Source organism: Manis pentadactyla, chromosome 9 (assembly GCF_030020395.1).
Source record: "Manis pentadactyla isolate mManPen7 chromosome 9, mManPen7.hap1, whole genome shotgun sequence".
NCBI classification, from domain to species: domain Eukaryota; kingdom Metazoa; phylum Chordata; class Mammalia; order Pholidota; family Manidae; genus Manis; species Manis pentadactyla.
The window spans coordinates 105581217-105601960 of NC_080027.1; the positions used below are offsets into that span (position 1 = coordinate 105581217).

Consider the following 20744-nt stretch of genomic DNA (forward strand, 5'->3'; position numbering starts at 1 on the left):
ATCTTTATAAACAGAAGCCAGGCAGTTTATCATTGGTGTGGAACGTGTCCTATTTGTTCATGCCACCTCACACCTTCTTTACAAGGCATGTTATACATGCATGGGAAGTGTTTCTCAGCACATGACATGGAACAAGGAAACTGGATTCCCTAACACTAGAGATGTAGGCTTTAAGGATATGCCCAAAGGCTGCATTTTATTTTTTTAGATGTATGTGTGTGTGTGTTACTTTTTCCGAGGGTAACTGATTTTAATAAGATTCATCTCATCTGGATTTACCCAATTGATATCTCTCTTGCTCCCTCTCCTTCTTCTACAGGGCAAACACTTTTTGGTACTTTGAATGTTCATATTTTCTTTCTTCCTTGGTACATGTATTTATTTAATAAACATATATCTCACTATGTCTGAGGAACTATTCCAAAACTTTATAAATATTAATTTACTTACTCTTTATATCAATCCTACAAGGAAGACAGTATTACAATACCCAGTTTTACAGGTAAAAACACTGAGCATAAAGAAGGTAAGTAACTTGTCCAAGATCACACAGCCAGTGAAGAGTTGGGCCCAGCTGTCAGGCCCCCGAGTCTATTAATCACTACGTTATCCTACCTCAGACAGACCTACTTCTAATTCCAGTCAGGACTTAATTACAGTTTTGAACATAAACTGCCATTTGGAAAAGGCTTATTTTCAGCACAATCCATTCTTCAGAAGAGAATGGAAAAGGGGAGAAAGGTACAAAATAAGGAAGACAGATGAAGGGAGGGAGGTAATGGAGAAATGGACAAAGCCAGCAAAGGAACTGAGCTCATATCCAGCCTTCTGGCCACTGAGGTTCAGTTCCTGGTTGGCTGCCTCTCTGGGCCCACGGAACCCTTCACAGTGTCACCTTTGGCCCAGAAGGTGTGAACTGAGCATCTTCAGAGGCTCATAAAGGAGACATAGCCCTGAGGTTCCTGCCCCTTCATTCACCCCTCATCTCAGATCCACGATGAGCCCAGGGAGGAAGGCCACTGGGCTAAAAACAGCCTTGAGCAGTAGGCATTCTTATCTCCACCTTAGGAGGAGGGCCAGGAGCGGCCAAGAGACTGTGCTATCTAATGTCACACAGCTAGAAGGTAGCAGAGTCAGGATTCAAATTTAGGGTCATTGGACAACAAAGCTCTGTCATTTTTATTCCCTCTCACTGCTCCATAAGCACGTGCCAGGGAACCCAGCCCTCCCAGTGACAGACATTAAGGCTAGAGCACAATCTGCCTTCTCTCTGCCTCTACGAGGACCTGGTCATGTCCTCTAAGCCACTGAGAACTCAGGACGCTTACGTATCTATTATCCCATTTGTTTTCAAGCATCCCCACTAGGCTAGCAGAGAAAGCTTTTATTAGGACCATTTTGCAGATGAGTACATAATAATTTTGGCAATTTTACTGATAGATAATCCTATTAGCATTCAGTTTGGGGGCTGAGCTTTTATTGTGTATCAAGGAAATCAGAAGCTTTGAAAAAAAAAATAAGTGAGGTCAAGAGTCTTGACTTTATGGGACCACAGGGAGCTGTGTAGGTTTTGCTGGTTAAGTAAGGGCAGAAGGCACACTCACCAGTCAGGAAATCAGGGTCAGGGGTAGGCTCCGAGATTTCCTCCAGGCACTGGTTCTCCAAGGGGACAGTGGCCACCACAAGACCATCTGGCAGCTGCTGGTCTAAACCTCGAGCAAAGTTGTTTTGCCTGGAAACAGAGGCATACCTTCATTTCTGAGTGTTCAGGGGAACCCCACTTCTTGGTGGGCAATCTATATCTCAACCCATAATAAAAAAGTTCTTTTTGGACCAAAAACGTCCCCACACCTTGAACTTGACTTGATATAGATGTCTGGAGTAAGACGTGAGTATGAAAAGTAGGGTGCAGACTGGGTGAGATGAGAAATAAATCAGCTGAAAGGTCTATTTGAAAGGTAGAATATTCCTCCCTTCCATCCCAGGCCCTATTCTGGATCCCTTCTCTACAAGATATGGACATACACAGTCTCATCAAGAGTATAGAGAAGATTTCAGCCACCAAAAGATGAGTTATGACACCTCACTACTTGCCATTGGCAAATGAGGTCCCAGGCTAAAAGGGAAAATATTAGTAAACTTTACTGTCTGTAACAGAAAAAGTAACTGACTCTAAAAACTAGCTCATAAATTTACTATCGGTTTGCTCATAAGAATCCAGGCCCAAGTTGCTATCAACTGTTGGTCTGTATTATAAGAATTTCATCACCACCACCATCCCCTAGAAGATATATTCAAATAGCCTAAGACAAAATAGGCATCAGGGTCAAATGGAGAATCTCCTAGAAATATTCTAAATCAATGGCTTGAAACATTTTGTTCTCAGGAACCCTTTACACTGTTAAAAATAACTGTAGGCGCCAAGCAGCTTTTGTTTGTGTGGCTTATATCTATCAACATTTACCATATTAGAAATTGAATGAGAATTTAAAAAAATATTTACAAATTCACTTCAAAATGACAATAATAAAGCCGTTAAATATTAACATACATAATGAAAAATAATGAGACGAGTGGCATAATTTTACATTTTTTGTCAACATTTTTAAATGTCTGTTTTAATAGAAGACAGCTGAATTCTCAGCTCTGCATGCCACATATTGCCATATACTGTTTGGGTTGAAGTATATGAGGAAAATACAGCCTCTCTATATAGTTGGAAAAGGCAGGACTTCAAATATCCCCTGGAAGGATCTCAGGGACCCTCAGGGACCCTTCAGCCACACTGGAGGACTGGTATTCTAGACTGGCTCACACACTGATTCTTCCACTCAAGAGGGAAAAGAGAACTGAGTACTTTGTGATGGCTTCCATGGACATCTTGCAGTGCTTGTCTGGGAGAGAGAAAAAAATTTTTAACACTTAATGTTCACCCAGAGGAAGCATAGTTCTTGGATTTTGAAAGAAGGAATGTAAACTTGGAGAAGACCATGGTAGACAACATAACTTATCCTTTTAGGGTCACATTTACCTTATTCCAAGATCTAAAACTTCATGCTGACTTTAAGGCTCCTCAGGGAAAATCTATCAAAGAGCCCCGAATAACCAGTACTATAGACATGAGGTTCACCTGAATGTTCCTTTCAGCACTTGTCCAGCAGCCACTTCCTTGGACTGATTGTTGTAACCAAAGAACATCTCCCCAAAGAGGGTCTGGTTCATGGGAAGCTCCCTGCTTTCCCCACAGTCACCACCCTCTGGGCAGGTCTCCGCGATGAGTTGGCATGAGCGTCCATCCACACCAAGCCTGTAATCTTCAATGCACCTGACAGAGTGCAAACTCAAGATAAGAAGTTACTCCATCAAGAGCAATGCAGTCAACTTGACACAACAGATTAGGAAGAAATGCCTTTGGGAGAGTGTTGCATGGCCAAAGATCCCAATCTGATTCTGTACCCTGTATAACTCAGCCTTTCTAAACCTATAAAATGAGTCTCCTTCCACTATGTAATCATACAGAATCTCTCACCTTCCTTTGCAGGTAAGAGCTCTCAGAGCTTTGGAATGCTCCCTCCTCTAAGTGTATGATTTCCCAGATAGGTCAGAGTGAGAAGTTGTAAATTACTTCATGCATTTAAATCCAAGATATTCTAGAGCCTTTCTCTAGAACCATCTATATGGCCAGACTGTGCATTTCTTTGGAGGGTAATTAGGCAGCAGAAGGAATGACACTGTGCTGAAGAAATTAATAACCTTCTAATATGGTCCTGTTACAAGTCAACTAAGAAATGACAAAGATTGATCATCTTCCAGATTCATTAATCATGTTCTGTTTGAATGTATCCAAACACAAGAACAACCCATATTTACTCCCCCTCCATTCAAAGTAGCCTTCCTGAATGAAATGGATGCCAGGGCATGCAGTGTGAACAGCTCCTGGGCACCCTCCCCATTAAGCATAGACAGTGACTCTAATGGAAAAGCAATACTGATGTTGGTAAATATGGGTCAATGATCTTAGGTGTAGTTACATTGAGAAGAATATAATTTGTTAGTTCAAGTAAGAACTACTTTGATAAAGCTGTCATTTAAAAAGCATATTCATTTAATTTGGGCCTCTCCTTAGAAATATAGCAGATTTAGAATTTATAGATGTTCCCAACACTAAAACATATCATTAATTACTATCTATAGTAATTGTTGTAATAAGATAAAGACCTCTGTTCTATATAGAGGAACAAATAATCACAGTTTTCAGTGGTGAGAAGCAATGTTGTAATGGTAATGATGCTGTCCTTTACTGGGTGACCTTGGGCCAATTGATTAAACTCTCTGAGCTTCAGTTTCTACATCAATAAAAACCGGAAAAACAGTAGCTGCTTCACTGAGTTGCTGAGAAGATTAAGTTAGATAATCAACTTAAAGAACTTACACTGTGCCTAGCACATAGCAGGTACTCATTAAATGTCACTCTCACCATTATTAGCAAAGTATAAATGAGGCCCATGTTAACTTTAACTGTCTGCTTTCCTTATTTACCATTTACATATCTGTGTGAACAGGTGTGAGTAGAGCACTTTAATTATAAGTGCATGTGATTTAGTCTTTATATAAAAATCTCCAATCAAGGACTTCTATTGGCAGGTTATATATAGTGGCTTGGAGAGTGCTAAATATACATGTGTACTGAATTCTGATGGAAATAGGGAAGAAAGTCCAGTTAGGGACCTACTGCATTAGTCCAGATAACAGATGTGACTCGAGGCCCACAAAGGACTCTGAGGCACCAGCCTAGGTCTGGGACAAGACGTCTCTTTCCTTGAGCCGTAACATAATGTTTCTGGAAGAAGTTTTGGAGCTGGCTGATTCCCTCTCAGTCCATCCGTAGAGTTTTGACAGCTCCCCCTTCCACCCCACCCCGCCTCCCCTATCCTCCTTTGTGTTCATACCCATACGCCCCACTCTAAACTCCTCTGAGGGCAGGGACTAGGTCTGTATCCTTCGATGTCTCCTACGCACAGCACCTAACTCGGTTCTCTGCACACACTAGGTGCTCAACTGTATGTTACATAAATAAAGCTATGAGACTTTGGCTGAATTTACCTCTATTAATTGAACTGGGTTAATCATAATGATAATATTATAGAGACATTAAAATTTAGATCAAGCTTTCACTTATGAAATGGGATTGTATAAGAAACTGAATATAAAAATTACTCAATTGCAAAGAAATAAGATAAAGTGAAATACAATAAAATAATGTTACTACTCCATCAATAATCTTTTCATGATTATTCAACAGGCACTGTTTTTTAGCAACAACCCAGCATAGCTTTATTATTATAAATATTGGTTTTCATTGCAAGCCTATTAGATTGTGAGACCCTTGAGGGCAAGAGTCACCTGTCATTGGTCTTCGCTGCCCAGTGGCCAGCATGGCAGGTGGTATGAAGTAAGCAGAGCCCCTGGACAGGCAGGAAGAGGAGGGGAAGGGGGGAGGGAGAAGGGAGGGGCAGGGGGAGGGGGTAGACGAAAAGGAAGGCGGAGGGAAGGACAGACAAGCAGACTATGGGTGTAGAGAAAGGGGTCAAATTTTTACTTACTTTATAAATATAACATGAGAAGTCTTTAATATAATTCCAGTCAGTAATTTAAATTCTGAGGGAACCAGAGTTCTTGAAAGACCAGGGAAAGCCTGATTTCTAATCCTACTCTTCCCACTTCCCAACCCCCCCACCCATCTTGAGGGGGGTCACTGCACTGAGCACTAGTTTTCTCATCTGCAAAATGGGGTAACATCGTCTGCCCTGTTCCCGCACAGTTACCCCGGAACGCACGAAACGACTTGAGTGGAAGGGCTGATCCACAGTCCGGGGCTCTCTAGGTCCACGGAGGAATGACTGTGTCTGAGGGAGGGTGGCTGCACGAAAGGCCGGGACTTTGGAAGCAATATTTAATTGGGCTTCTACTCCTCCGAAGATTTCCCCCTCTCCTTCTTTGATAACTGTTAAGTTTCACACAATCTTTCCCAGGTGTTTCGGACCAAGGAATCTTTTTTGTCTCGAAACACCTAATGAACATCGTTCCACAGAACACAGTTCGGGAAGTTCCGCTGGAAACCGTGGCCGGTTTCCTCCCCTCCCGGCGTGGGACTAGACTCTCCCTAAGGGTCCTCCTAACTTTGGCAAAGTGCTCCCGGCCCAGACCGGCAGAGCCTAAGGGCTGCCCGAGGGGACCAGTCCATTCAGATTTACTCCCCTGGGTTACGCACCGCAAGTCCAGCGTCCAGGCAAGCTGGGGGGTCTCACCGGCAGCTCAACTCACCCGCAGAACATGAGGATGTTGTACAAGGCGGGGTCGTCCGGGAAGGGCGCCATCTGCTGGAGACACAGCTGCTCACAGCCGCCGTTGAAGCCGTCGGAGCAGTCCACCCCGATGTGGCGGTCATAGCAGCCAGAGCTGTCCTTCATGGGGCTCAGTCCGGATGGGCACTGGTACATCAGAAAACATGCACACAGGTGGGTGAACTAGGGCCCTGGGTTCTCTGCGAACCAGGGAGTAAGTAGCCACTGACACCTACGTTTAGCACTCAACCTCGAAACCATTAACACCGGCAAGTAATGCATCAATTTCCCGCCACGCTTTGAAAGCAAGTAGCCTTTTTTGACATCTTGCTTCTTCTCTCTGGACACAGACCACACACATCTTCATTAAAGTCGATTCCTCCGAACAGGCAGGAAGGGAGCGTTGTAGCAAGACAGAGCGAGGTGTGCTGGCCTCCCAACTGGGCCTCAGGATGGCAGAAGAGTGGCAGTGATGGGCCAGAATTAAAACACATTAGCAGATTCCTTTGGGCGAGGGAAGGGAGTGCTGCTGCTGGGATTTAGTATTAATAGGATTTTTTTTTAATGTCCAAAGCATTTTGTCAATGCTGATACCAGACAACAGTGTTGAAGGGAACAGGTGGACCTGGTCTTCTAACTGGGAGGACGAAGTGGACTTTTCTGTGACTTTTTGACTTTGGAAGGAGGTTTGACTGCTCTGCTGGTAGGAGTGGCCATGCACATGACCTTCTCAAGTACATCCTGCAGAAGGTGCATAGAGAAGAGTGCCAGCTACATGAGCACCCAGGGTGCCCACTGGGTTTGACTTTATCCCAGGGCCCTGGACGCTCTTAATGTGAAACAATTAGCTTTTTGCACTACCATGTCCTCAAATTCCCCAGGAATGAGAGCAAAGGAGATAATCCAGGAAGAGATTTCAGCCAGAAACTGGGGAAGATGAAAGGGCTTTGGTGGGCAGCAGGTGTGTTCACACAGCACGCATCACATACCAGGCAAGGTCCAACTCACTCATCTCACTCACTCCTCTCACCCTGACAACTCCCGTTGAGGGAAGTCGTGTGATCATCCCCATTCTACATTCTACATATGAAGAACCCATGTCACTGGGAGCTTAGGTTGACTAAAATCACAGATCATGGCAGGGCCACACCTGAAACCTTGGCAGGCTGGCTATGGAGTCCATGACCCAGCCTTCTCCATCCTTAGCGTACACCGCCATCAGTCTCACACAGCTGTCACCATTCACTAAACACTTAACTCGGAGCAGAATGCTACGCAACATGCCTTAGGTGGTCCGTCTCACGGCACCCTCTATGATCCTCATTTAAGAGGTGGGGAGACCATTAACTGCCACATACTGCACGCACGTCTTGCTGCCCTGGACCCCATCTATAAGTCAATGGATATTTGTTTCTATCCTGCTGCTTCTGCCTGTGCAACACATCCTGAACATTTTCATTACAGCTGATTCTCTCCAGCAGGTTGGAAGGGGGCAAAAAACTTGCTCATGGCCAAGCACCCTGTAAGGGACAGAGTTGGGGAGTCTGTTTAGATCTGACTTGCTTTTAAATACTCTGTGCTACACACACTGTCATCTAGCTAACACACTCCTCCAAGACCGAAAACCAAACCAAAAGCACTTTCAAAACTCAGTGGGATCTGCCTCCCCGCGCTGCCTCTGCCTCTTGGCCTGGTAGCTGGAGCCGCCACAGGTGTGCCTCTGAAAACCCACCTCTCCTCCCTCCCCACTTCCCCGTTCAAGATCACAGCAGGATGTACACTGTGTGCTGACACTAATTCTGCAATTTCCCAAACAAATGGCCCCCCTGCGGGCCTGCCAGGCTCCCAGCCTGGTCCATCCCCCTATTCCCCACGAAGCCAGCTGGAGTGCAGGAAGGTGACAGCATTTAAAGAAGTTTCTAAGGACCACCCCGTGCTGTGCAGATGCAGATGCTGCAGATGATGGTAAACAAGCAAATGAGGCAACTGAGGATTGCACTCCATGTTTTCTTAGCCCCCCCACCCATCCACTTGCATGGTCACCCAGCTGTTAGGCCAGATGTGCTGCCAGAAGGGAGCTGGCTTCACCACCATGAGGCTGTCCAGGCATGGACGTGGGTACTGAAAAATGGAAGTTTGATTGGAATTAAGTGATCTGCCCTGGTTGCCATGAGTTCCTTTATATAAAAAATATTTTTTTCTTCTATAAAGCTTGAGAAAACCCATTAAAGTAGACACAAAGCCAGTCCTCCTATTACTCCCACCTCAGGTGTTTCAATCCTTGTACCAGCCAGCTTTCTCAGTCACCAGCCAGGACTCCCCAGCATCCCAAACACCTGCTTTTTTACAGAATGCCCCATGAAGCGTGATTTTTGACAAAGACATCACCAAATGTAACTCGAGTAGGCTTTGTTCCAGAACTCCCAAACCTGGCATATCCACGTCTCACCTGGCCCTGATATCTTTCTAGATGGTCACTGTTGTGCCAAATTGGACCACTGATATTTATACTCTCTTAAGAGGTCTGGAGAGAAGACAGAGTTAGCTGCCCTGTCCAAGTTGGACAAATAAAAATAATAACAAAAGCAAAAATAATAACAAAGCAAAGCTAAAAATAATAACAGCTACCAGGAATTAAGTGATTCTATGGGCAGATACTATCTACATAAGCTATGCTTAATCCCAACAACACAGACTTTCCCCACCCCCACACTCATTTTACTGAAGAACAAACTTAGATTCAGAAAGATGAAATAGTAACTTGTTTAAGGTCAGAGATGGAAAATGGCAGAATCAGACTTTGAACCTAGATCTATCTGACCCCAGTGCTTGTGCGTGTCCCTTCTACTCTACCACGCTGCTTCTCAAGTGTGAGAAAACCTGATTTCCTGTGGCTTCCTAAAGACACAAAGTCAATGTGTCAACAGGTGAAGCAATCATGTAGGTTTGTTGTTTGTTTGACTGTTTGAAGCAACTCCCACAGTGCATTCTGGGATCAATTATGGATTTATAGATTCACCCTAATAGTCTCTCTCTCTCTCTCCTCTTTCACACACACCCATATAGACACCATATTATGGGTGAGTATATTTATAGGGCCAAACACTGCCAACTGTCTGGAGTGATGCCCTTGAAGGTAAGGCTAGATCCTCAATCACTGAAAAAGATACAATTATCTTGACTGCACTGTAACTTACCTGGGCTGCAGTTCAGAGTAAAACATTTTTGAAAGATTTCCAGGAAAAAAAAAAAAAAAGGCTGAAACCAAAAATAGAGTTTTCTTTTTAACCCTTGTTGAACCAGAATACCCATTCCCCCGGGGGTCTAATCAATCAAGATTCCCAGGGTAAAACTTTGTTTTTATTTTTACCTACATGTCCTTTATGCCGTGGTAGTCACATTCTGGGCTCCTCGAAATCTATGTCTAAATACAAAGAAACCACAGGCTGCAAACCATGCCCTCTTCCTAAACGTATTTGCAGCCAGGCTCCAGGTGTCAGGAGAGAAATTCTGCCTCCAGAAGGAGCTTGTATTTTTTTGTTGCAAGTGTGGCTTCTCTTTTCCTGGCTTGTGGACAATCCCTCCGCTTATTCCTTCAAAGAGAACTGTGTGTTCCCGATTGAGCCCCAAGGTTACACATTAACCCCTCTTTGCATGTTCCATTTAGCAGTTCGAGGGCCTTTATAAACTATAGGCTTCAGAAGAAAATTCCATTTTTATGACAACTCTTCCCTATCAAGAAGGCTTAATAAATGAACTCATACTTCAGTGACCCCTAAAATCCACAAGGTTAATCATCTTTCCTGCAATGCTCAGGGCTCCTTGACTTATTACTGGTCTAAGGCATAATTTGCTAATGAGATTAAAATGATTTTCCCCATTCAACTCCTTTTCTTCACTGTCTTTCACCTCTTTTTCTACCAATGACTTTAGGTTGATTAATTACATTGGAGTCTAGTCAAATCTCACTGAGCCCGAGACACACACACCACAGTTTCAGATTATGAGGTAGATGCTCTCCTGGCAGATAAATATGAGTGATGGACACATGAGCATATTCAGGGCCCCTGGGAGAAGTGGAATGACTTCGTGCGGCTGAGCCTGCCTCTCTTTACCTGGATGACTCATAAGAAAGGCGACTCTAATTCCTACTTGAAATAGGTTCCCTGTTACTATGTGGCAGTCTTATTCCTTTTACAAGTAATGATTTCCCTGACTTTTTTGATGTGCTCTGACATGCAAGGTCAAGCCATGCAGGACTCCTCCCAAGGGGAAAGTTTGATGGGATTAAATTTATGTGTCGACTTCCTACCCCCATTTCTCTGAAAGCCTCTGAGGCAAACCATTCTGCTTACTGTCCTACAGAGAGAAAGAGGAATGGTCATCTGTAATGGTCTCTGCACATCTGTGCTCCAGTAGAGGTGACATGACACATTTCATGGGAAGCCATTGTGGACAGCAGGTGGACAGAAGGGCAGCAGGGTCCTCGGGCAATTCAGAGCTCATTGGAGCATAATGATCTGGCAGGGAAGGTCTTGTGTTCAGCACCTGAGAAGCAGGACAGTCCACCTCTCACCTTCCCAGGCTACAGTCAGCTCACCTAAGCCCATGCAGACATCTCACAAAGTAAAGGCCAACTTCAGGATGAGTGTGAGGATGAGGAAGGAACAACTTCCACTGTTTTATAGCATCAGAAATCATTTCAAAACTTCTACACAAAGTTTTATATTAAACCTCAATAGAGAGGCTTGATGAGAATGAAGATGCCTGGGTTAACGCTGGGTGTAGAGACTAGAGTCCTGCCCCCAAAGATGGCTCCAATCCCCACTGCATTCTCCCACTGGCAGCCCCCTAAGGATGTCTGCAGTATAAACCCCAGGACCTGTAATTTATCACCTTACATGACGAAAGGGGCTTTTCAGATCACGTGAAGGCTCTTGACATAGGGAGAGCACCCTGGATTATTCAGGCAAGCCTCGTGTAGTCACAAGAGTCCTTAAAAGTAGAAAGAAAGCAGAAGAAGAAAGAGAGAGGATGTGTTACCAGAGAATGGTCGGAAAAATGCCAGGTAGCTGGCTTTAAAGATGGAAGGAGGGACCACAAGCCCAAATACGTGGGTGGTCTCAAGAAGCTGGAAAAGGTGAGGCAATGGATTATCCCTGAGAGCCTCCAGGAAGGGATGCAGCCCTGTGACGTCTTGGTTTGAGCCCAGTGAGACCCGACTGGATCCTTACCTACAGAGCTCTAAGATAATAAATGAGTGCTGTTTTAAGGCACTGGACCTGTGCTAATTTGTTACAGCAGCAAGAGGACTCTAATACAGTTAACTCTGCAGGACCCTATGGGACTCCACAAACCAAGAACGGCTGCTCTTGCGCCTTCCAGGTAGGGACCACAGCTCCTACCCTGGCACGGTAAGGACAATGGGTAGAATTAGGACCCAGTTATCAGTGGTGGGTGAGCTGAGCTCTGCTCTGGGAGGCTCAGCCATCCAGGCTTTTGGAGAGTGGTCTGGTGTGGCACTAGCGATTATGGCTTGTAGCGGTCTGTGCCTTTCACAGGTACTTGTTCCTGTTCTCCAACAGTGCATAGACAATAGGGCAGTTGACTGGTAGCAGCTGACCCTGAGGGAGTCCACGCATAACTGAGAAATGTGCCCTGCCTTCCTCGAAAGAATGAAGGTTGAGCAGCCCATGTGGACCCACTGCACCTGCCTGGTTTACCCTCAGTCAGGGAAATACACAAGTATGCTCTGTGTCTTCCCATATCTCTGCCCTGTTCCCAGGTTCCTGAAGGGCCAGAATGTTGTGAATTCCTCCTCTCTTTCTTCTTTCATACAAAATGCCTTTCCTGAGAAGCCTTTTGGTTCGGCACCCAGAGAACTGAATGTCAGGTTCACGTGGAGAGAAGAAAGGCATCTCAGTCCTCCCCAAACTGCAGATGGTGACGCTGATGTCCCTGACCAGGGTCTACCTCCAGATTACACCAACCTCTCTGCTAACACTGCAGGGCCTTGGCACCGTCCTGATGCCCAGTGGAGTCAGGACAGCTCAGAGGAATACCCCTGATGAATTTCTCAGTAGGGTCACAAGAGTTCTGATGAGGTAGATCAGCTCTCAACCTGTCAGCCGCCCAGCGTCAGGGATCACATGCTTCATAGCCAATGAGAAAGAGCCAGTTGAATTGAACAGCCTGGCCTCCTCACCCTCCAAGAGCCACGTGGACCAGTGACTTCAAAGTATTATGCTAATACCAAGCACTGGTATAATTGGGTGACTTTTTGCAGTAGCTTTAATTCTAAAATGCAGCAGCCGTATTGCAAATGCATATTCATTGGAACTATTCCTGATAGCTACGTCTCACAGATTACAGTGCTAAAAGTATAAAAATACATCAGCATGGCTATATGCCAAATAAAAGGGGCTAGGATCACCAACAGACAGCATTTGACAGGCAAACTCTTAGAGGCTCAGGAAAGAGGCAGAGAAGTGGGAAGAAATGGGGAGTACATCAGTGTTCATGTGCATGCAGTGAGAGCAGGCTCAGATTCATTTGGGGGCTGGCTTGGGGGATGGAGAGAGGTGATCATGCATGTGCATACATGGGGTTTCAGTACTTAGAATGACCCAAGAGAGTAAAAAGGAATAATAGGTTGAAATCTGGATGAAGAAATGCAGGTTGGATAGTTTTTAAAAACTGTGTCTCAGTTGGGAGTTTCATTAGAGAGTGAAATTGTCCCCTGAGGGACCCAGTTGGGAAACTCAGTGTAAGACATCTGAAAATGGACCAACCAGAGGGAGGGGAGCAGCGTGGGGCACCAGCTTCCCTCCTTGCTGCCTTGGAAGTTGACCTAGAGGGCACGCATCTGTGTACCTTCCTGAGAGCCGCATCTGTTCTGCTTTCCCTCCCTTTTGATGGACCTGCCAGCTTATTCGCCTACCTGCTCCTCAGCTCTCTCTCTCTTTCCCCTTTCTTTTCTTCATTTTTTCTTCTTTCTCAGATGAATCAGGCTGCTGTCAACTGCTACCTAATCTGTGAAAGTCTGGGGAGGCCTCAGGGCTGATCCCAGGTGCACATCCATCTTTGATGGAGAACAGCTCCCTGAACAGAGCAGGTGCGCAGAGACGGGGAAGAGGGGCGTGTGAGAGATGGAGTCAGCCCAGCGTCCTCAAAGCCGGCCTGCTCTGGGTCCTCTTACAAGAGGACAGATGACAAATTGGGAGGCAAGATGAGTCACTTTATCCCCCCCCCCAGTGGGAAGCTCCTGGTGCTGCCACAGAAACACTACAGAACTACCTGCCTCAATGATCGCCCCTCGCGCTCCCTCATGCCCACTTTATGAATGGTTTTTCCGCCTTCTTCCTCTGCCTCATGCCCCCTCCCTTCTGAGAGGATTGCAGCATTCTGCCCTCAAAAGGAGGATGGGCAGGAAACAGATAACAGTGCTGGTAAGTACAAACATGGCCAATATAAAGGCACCAGCAGATGATGATGGCTTCGTCTGCTCCAGCCTCCGTCACCTGCAGGTTCAGTCAATCTTCATACCCATGGCGTGGGAGTTATCAGATAACTAGGGTCCACTCTAGCCCAAACAGTCTTTCTAGTTCATAACATTACATACCTTACATGTAGCCAAAGTCCATTTAGTTGATAACAAAGTAGAAAACCCCCTTTGGCAAAATAGGAGTTCATTGCCATGGTCTCAAAGGGGACTTATTTTTATTTTTTCTGTACTATTCTTGGAGTAACTTCTTTCATCATTCTGGCTTTCGGTAAGTTTCTCCTAAAATACCCTAATACAGTCAATGTAATGTGACTAGACAGAGGAGAGTTCTTTCTAGAATTTCCTATTACAGTAAATACAGTCTATTTTCTACTATAGTCAATATCATACCATTAAGCAGTTAGTTAGTTCTCATGGTTTGGGGGTACATCTTAGCAACTAGACTCTAAGATTGGAAGGACAGAAGCAGGTTCTATAATTCATGACACTTCCTTTGAAAAGTTAGAGCACACACAGTAGGTAATCCATAAAGATTTCCTGATTGATTGGTGATTGTTCCCCATCGTTGTGAAGAAAAAATTCATCATTTAGACTGGACAGTGGCTACCACGGGGGAGGGAGGGGTCATTCAAGGCCCTCTCTTGCATTCACAGTGGATTTCCATCTATGTAGCTGCACTGTGTCTTATGCCTTATCCTGTGTGCCCCTCCCCTAAATGACCAGCTTAGCAGGGTGCACATACCACACAGCCAGTAGAGTCCAGCTTGCGATCTGAGATGCAACGGAAGTTCTTACTGCAGCCGCCATTATCCTTGCTGCAGTCACGTACTGGTCCAAAGGAATCTAAGAGAACCTCCAGGCTATCAAAGGACGACGAGGTCATCAGCTCCTCTCTGGGGGAAGAAACGGGAAGGCGGGGAGGTCAGGGGACTCCAGGTGCAACAAGGAACATCATGTCGCACGCTCCAATCAGGCCACCCAGATCATGTCTCACTCTCTCTTACAAAAATTCAAGATCAACCATATTCTGAGCCTTGAACTAACAAATTATGGGTATTTTCCATATCTGGGAATTGAGCCAAGATTGTAACGCCTGGTCAAAGAAGGAGTCTAAGCTTGGGCAAGGAAATTAACATTTTATTGCCTGTCAGTCCTTAGGGGATGTGAGAAGTGCTTACAAACTCTAATTTTATGTCCTCTTCCTGTGCATGAGCCTTGGGGTGTGCAATATTGACCCAGATAGAGTAGATCCTGGCACTGTGTATGGGGAATATGAAGGCAGCCTGCCAGGTTCCCCTTTTAGCTCGTCATGATTCTTTTCCCAGCACCTTGGACCTTCGGGTAGTTTCTCACTCAGCCCCCCAAGCTAAGTGCAGCCTCAGCACCCTGAGGCCAGACTCACCTGACCTCCACGGCATCTTCCATCACTGTCATGTCCGTTTTACACTTGGCTGACGGGTTGATGGCCAGTTCAGCCGGTGGAATCACAAAGCTCTTGCTGAGGGGCAGCCACATGCCCTCCCCAAGGGTGTAGGTGAATCTGCAAGGACACCCAACACCGGTGGGTTGTGGCTGGAGGACACCCAGCTCACTGGAGGACCTGGTACTCTACTGCCAGCGGCTTCCATCTCACCCCCTCTCATCCCCTTCAGAAGGGAGAACTTAACTTCCATTCTATGGATGAGACGACTGAGTCTGAGGGAGGCAGAGAGCCAGCTCCCCCTCACATGCCCAGACAGTTGGAGAACTGGCTATAGCACCCACTCACCAGCTGTTAGAAGTGGTTTTTATCAAGTCAGAAGAAATCAAGTTCCAGTTTCCTTCAGATCTGAAGTGGGGCTTCCCCTATCTTAAGTCAGATATAATTAGAAACACTTTAATGGAAGAGACATGCCAGCCTCCCACCACCCCCATTCCTTGGGCTGCACCCCCTCAGTGGCAGCGATGGCTCGTCTTTATGCCTGGAGGAACCCTACCAAGGGAAGGAGAAAAGCTCCTCCTTTCTGGCTTCTGAGTAATGGGAACAGATGACTGATGCCAGGAGCCTCCAGGGAGGACAGAAGAGGGATGAACAAGAAGGGCCTGGATGTATTCTCTGCATGACTATCCACATGCCTAGCTAATGGCACTAAACCTCAGGAGACAGGGAAAGGTGTTTTTTTTTTTTAATTCTTGCAACAAGGCCTAAAAGGAATAAAAGAATCAATCAGCATTTCAAGAGAGAGCTTAAGGAAACCATGAGAGATTATTTGTTTATTTATTCATTCATTTTATTTCAAAGGCATTCAACTGTTCTGTGTTCACAGTCAAAAATAGTCTACGGAATAAAAGCCAGTGTGGGTGGGATATCACAAGGCTGTATGTAGCAGTCTGGCGTCCTCTTCCAACTTAATGTGGAGGGAGGAACAATGGAAGGATGGGTACAATTAAACAGAACCCAGTGCGGCTCCATTAGCATGCTGGTCAAAGTGTCATTTTGGAAACCTGCTCCTTCCTCTCCCCAAACCCACACATTCCCCCACCACTCCCTGGCCTGCCTGAGATACTCGGAAACCAGATTGAGGATGTGAGGTCTTTTATGAGAAATGCAGTCCTCTCTAGAACACTGGCCACAGAGTATACCCACTGACTGAGGCTCGTGAGTTACAAGCAGCCAACCCGTGTGATTTCCGCCCACTCCCTGCATGACAGCGCTTGGTGCTGGAGCAGCTGAAAGATGAGAAATAGGGTGCCCAGGGGAAAGGCAAACCTCTGAGTGAGTGGGATGTGGCCAGGATCTGGGAGACTTCTCCCCCATTTCCGTCTTTACTCTTGATCCCTTACTTCTCTGATCTGCTGGGCAGACTTCTGCATTAAGCAGTAGTGAAATATCAGAGCCTCTTCTTGCTCTGAAGGGCACACTCACCTCTTCCCACCCACAGGGACGTGAGGCAACAGGTGGGGCTAGGTCTGTGCAGGGAAGGGTCTGTTCCAGGTGAGGAACACAGCTGTCAAGATCAAAGGCACCACAGCCCCTTTACACACACACACACACACACACACACACACACACACACACACACACACACACACACACACACGTCACCTGGCAAAATTCAGGAGCTGGTTCAGAGCAAGTGATTGCCCCAAGGTGCCTGGAATCTGGAACTTCAGGATGAATGTGGGTTGAAGGCAATGACATAAAAGTATTTTGTTCACTCCGGATTTCATAATGGACATTTTTGAAAAAGCAACATTATAACATGCAGGCTAGTGTGGGGGCACCACTAATATATACAGTATATTGTTTCAGAGAGAATATATACAAGTTTGAATGGTACCAGAAAGGAGGCAGTTTATTTGGACATAAAGGTGAGTTTTTGTTTTCTATTTTGGTCATAAAATGACATGTTTTGTGTCGATGCAGAGCAGCAAATCTGTGTCCTCTAGCTTATAATTTAAATAACAGAATTTAGGAAACAGCTGGCAGTTCCAGCATATTTCTGATGGCTAATTTTTCTCTTGGAAGAGAGAGAGCCATGCCATGCACCTCACAGGTTCCCTTTCCTCCTCTGCATGCGGTAATAATTTGAAGGGAAAAGCAAACCTCATCTTTCTCCACCTGAAACTATTTAACAGCAGGCCAGGCCTACAGAGCAACATCCACATCTCCAAAGACGTCATTTCCACCCCCATCTTCAGCTTCTTCTTTCACCAAACTGTGCTTCACACTCTGTGTTCCTACAGTGCAATGTGACTGTGGTTCCTAAAGTTGTCCTTAGAGTCTCTCCTCTTTGTCTTTGCTCTTAATATTCCTTCCTTTCAGTTTTTGCTATACTTCCACTCCTTTTAAGACTCAGTTAAGGTGCCACCCCTTCCAGAAAGCCCTCCAGGACCTTCAGGGTCCACCCTCAGGCTGAGCAAGGGAGTCTGCCCAATGCAACCCGCACATTGTTCCTTGTGCCCTGAGACACCGAGGCTTGTCCGTCTTTGCACGTGTCTGCCAGCACTGATGAATGTGCTCTTGTGGATGGCACAGGACAGTTCTTGGTCATCTTTGTATCCCCACCTCCTAACACAATTTCTGGACCAAAGAGGTCACTCCATAAATATTTAGTGACTGATCAACATGGAGATTTACTTATGTTTTTTAGGTTGCATAGGCTACAGGAAATATATATCCTCAATTTTCAAATGTAAATGTAAAAGTGATGGTAAAGATTATCCTTCCTTTAGAGCAGTATATGGGCTAACATCTGGGTTTCGATAGATTTAATGGTCAAGATGGATCTGTGTTTGATATTGTGAGAAACTTGTACAGCAGCCTCTGAGACATGATGCTGTACCAAGTTAACAAGAAAACAGTGTAATCTTCCATATCTGGTAGGTCAAGGCGAAAGCCTATAGGGAAAGCACAGTCAGGTGTGGTGTGAGACTGACCTTTACTGGAAATTTTCAGGGGCAGGTGATCTGTAGAGCTGCCTTATTTATCCTCACAACAGTCATCTGAGGTTGGTCATTTGGCCTCATTTTACCAATTTTTTAACTAATATCTCATGAAATTTAGCAACTTCCCCAAGGTCATTTCTCCATTAACAGGAAAAATGGGGGTTGGTCTGATTGTCAAGTATAAATCACAGCAGCTTTCCAGCCCATGCTGGCTCATGCCTATGAAATTCTAAAGTTTTCTTTTATCTGCAAAATCTACTGAGTAACTCCAAAAACCAAATATAGAACAAACTGTCAGAGAAAAGCTGTGTCCTGAAATCTCATCTGTCCCTCATTCATGCCGATTTGGCAGGAACAACTTCAAAAAGTCACCAATGAGGAGTTGGGTAAGCATCCGGGATACTTGCCCAAGTTGGGCCTTCTCTCGTGACAGCTGGTGGTGACCACCACAGTTGATGGCTCAGCTGTCGGCTGAGCCCTGCTCGTGGCACTGTTGAACTAGAGTGAAACTTCTGTTCAGAGGCAAACACTTGCCAGAGAGCACTGGACAGAATAAGCCAGCCCTGTGCTCCCACTGTGGCTTGGAATGAAACAGAATGTAGGAAAACTGATCAACAGCTCTTGGCCTGGCATCTCCACTCTCTCCCAAAACAGGCCATTCCAGGATGAGATATTATTCCCAGGGCTACAGGTTCACACTTAGGAAGGAAGGTCTCCGAAAGAGAAGTTTGGTCTGTACTAATTCCTGCCACCAGAGGGTCTAGTGGAATGGAGGGATCCTAGTCAGAGTGGAAAGGACATCTTTAGCACTAGACTGGGTTTAGTGAGAAGACTCAGTCCCGAGGTCCAGGGTTCCCTGGGACCCTCTGAGTCTAGCTTAGACCCTTTCAGGTTCTCTGGGATTGCAGATTACCAAAGTTACTCTGGGTGTCAGGTCTTTCCTTAATCTGACTTCAAGTCCTTAGGAAATACTTGAAATGATCATCTGCAGGTATTTACTGAAGACCTATTGTGTTCCGACTTTCATGTTTGATGTTAAATAGTAAAGCCATACAGGGCACTCTCCCTTCCCTCGAAAAAGACAATCATTTCATTGGGGAAATAATGAGGCAAATTTAACATAAATATGAAATAAAATGATTGGCAACTAAATGTTATGGTCAACATGTTCTAGAAATTTGGAGGGAGAAACATCATCATAGATGGGTAGAGTGGACTGGAGAAGGAGCAGCATTTCTTAATCCTGGGCACTGATTAGAATTACCATAGTGCTTAAAAAAAATACTCATCATCTGGTCCCACTTCCCAGAACTTTTGAATTAATTGGTTTGTGCCGGGTAAGATCATTGGTCATTTTTAAAGCACACTGGGGATTCTTGTAGAAGGGCCAGGATTGGAGAACAATCATTGGATGAACCCATAAATTCCTTAAAGTCAGGGACTATTTTGGCCAGATTTGTGTGGTCATATCTACAGCATCTAAAACAATGCCTTGCAATAGCAGGTGCTCAACAGATGTTGGGTTTAGCTGAGACTTGGTCTAGACCAGGAAAATGGATAGTGCTTATACTAGGAGGAGAATATGCAGTCTTGCTAGAGGAAAGAGTTTGAGCAAAATGCATGAAATGGGAAGTACTCAAGTTGTTGGGGGCAGTGCCTCGGTTAGAAGATAGATTTGAGTAAGAAGAGAAGATTCTATAGAAGAGCAGCTTATTAACAGGGATGTACGTTGGCATTCAGCTATGGGAAGATTCAAATGTCAGAATTTAAACTTTAGTCCACAGTCCAGGGAAATGTGCAATGGCTTGGAATTCATCAGGAACAAAATCATAGGTGAGCGGAGTAGCAAGTAAATAGTCATGCTTCAAGAAACTTCTTCAAGAAATTGAAGGTCATACAACCAAGTCTTTGAATTCTCCAGAATGGCCATTGGCAGTTGGTTTACTCAGATCCCAGAGTGTTTGATTAAAGTTGTTAATACCTGAAATGAGGAGCTCACGACCCATTGTTTTCATCCAAGAGGTTAGTTATTGTCATGTTAGGGACTGAAACGATTAATCACTTATTGATTTACCCATTGGCTCTTAGATGATAGTTGACTGCATGGGTCAACCGATCCCCGCTGTGGTGCTTGGATATCACAACCAGTTGGCAGCTAACAAACTTGTAAAGAACAAATGGTGCTTGTGGGGATAGAAACAGTTTTCATGCAGATTCTGCTCTAACAGCAATTTCATTAAGATCCCTGTTTTTCAGTGTTCATTTCTGACTTTCAGGGGAGAGGAAACTTATCCATGTTAATCAGCCAGACTCCACCAGGCTCTCCATCTGCCTTATCCTTATCGGCCTTTGAGGGTCCTGGCAGACTAGCAGTAGGAAAAAGGGAGAAAAAAGTCAGCCAAATTATAACTCATTATTGGAAAGTTTAAATGCCCAAGTCATCATCTCAGGAATAAAGCTGACTTATT

General features: G+C 45.1%; 1 protein-coding gene across 2 annotated transcripts in view; it reads right to left on the reverse strand.

Annotated features, from left to right (window-relative positions):
- The window catches only part of ASTN1 (astrotactin 1), a 283553-nt gene that overhangs the window by 73779 nt on the left and 189030 nt on the right, over positions 1-20744 (reverse strand). For both annotated transcript variants that reach the window (XM_036916747.2, XM_036916748.2), the window contains exons 10-14: positions 15251-15388; positions 14591-14741; positions 6325-6491; positions 3131-3325; positions 1605-1732 (exon numbers count right to left, since the gene is read on the reverse strand). In XM_036916747.2, the coding sequence (XP_036772642.2) occupies positions 1605-1732; positions 3131-3325; positions 6325-6491; positions 14591-14741; positions 15251-15388 (779 nt within the window). The remainder of the gene's footprint in view (positions 1-1604; positions 1733-3130; positions 3326-6324; positions 6492-14590; positions 14742-15250; positions 15389-20744) is intronic.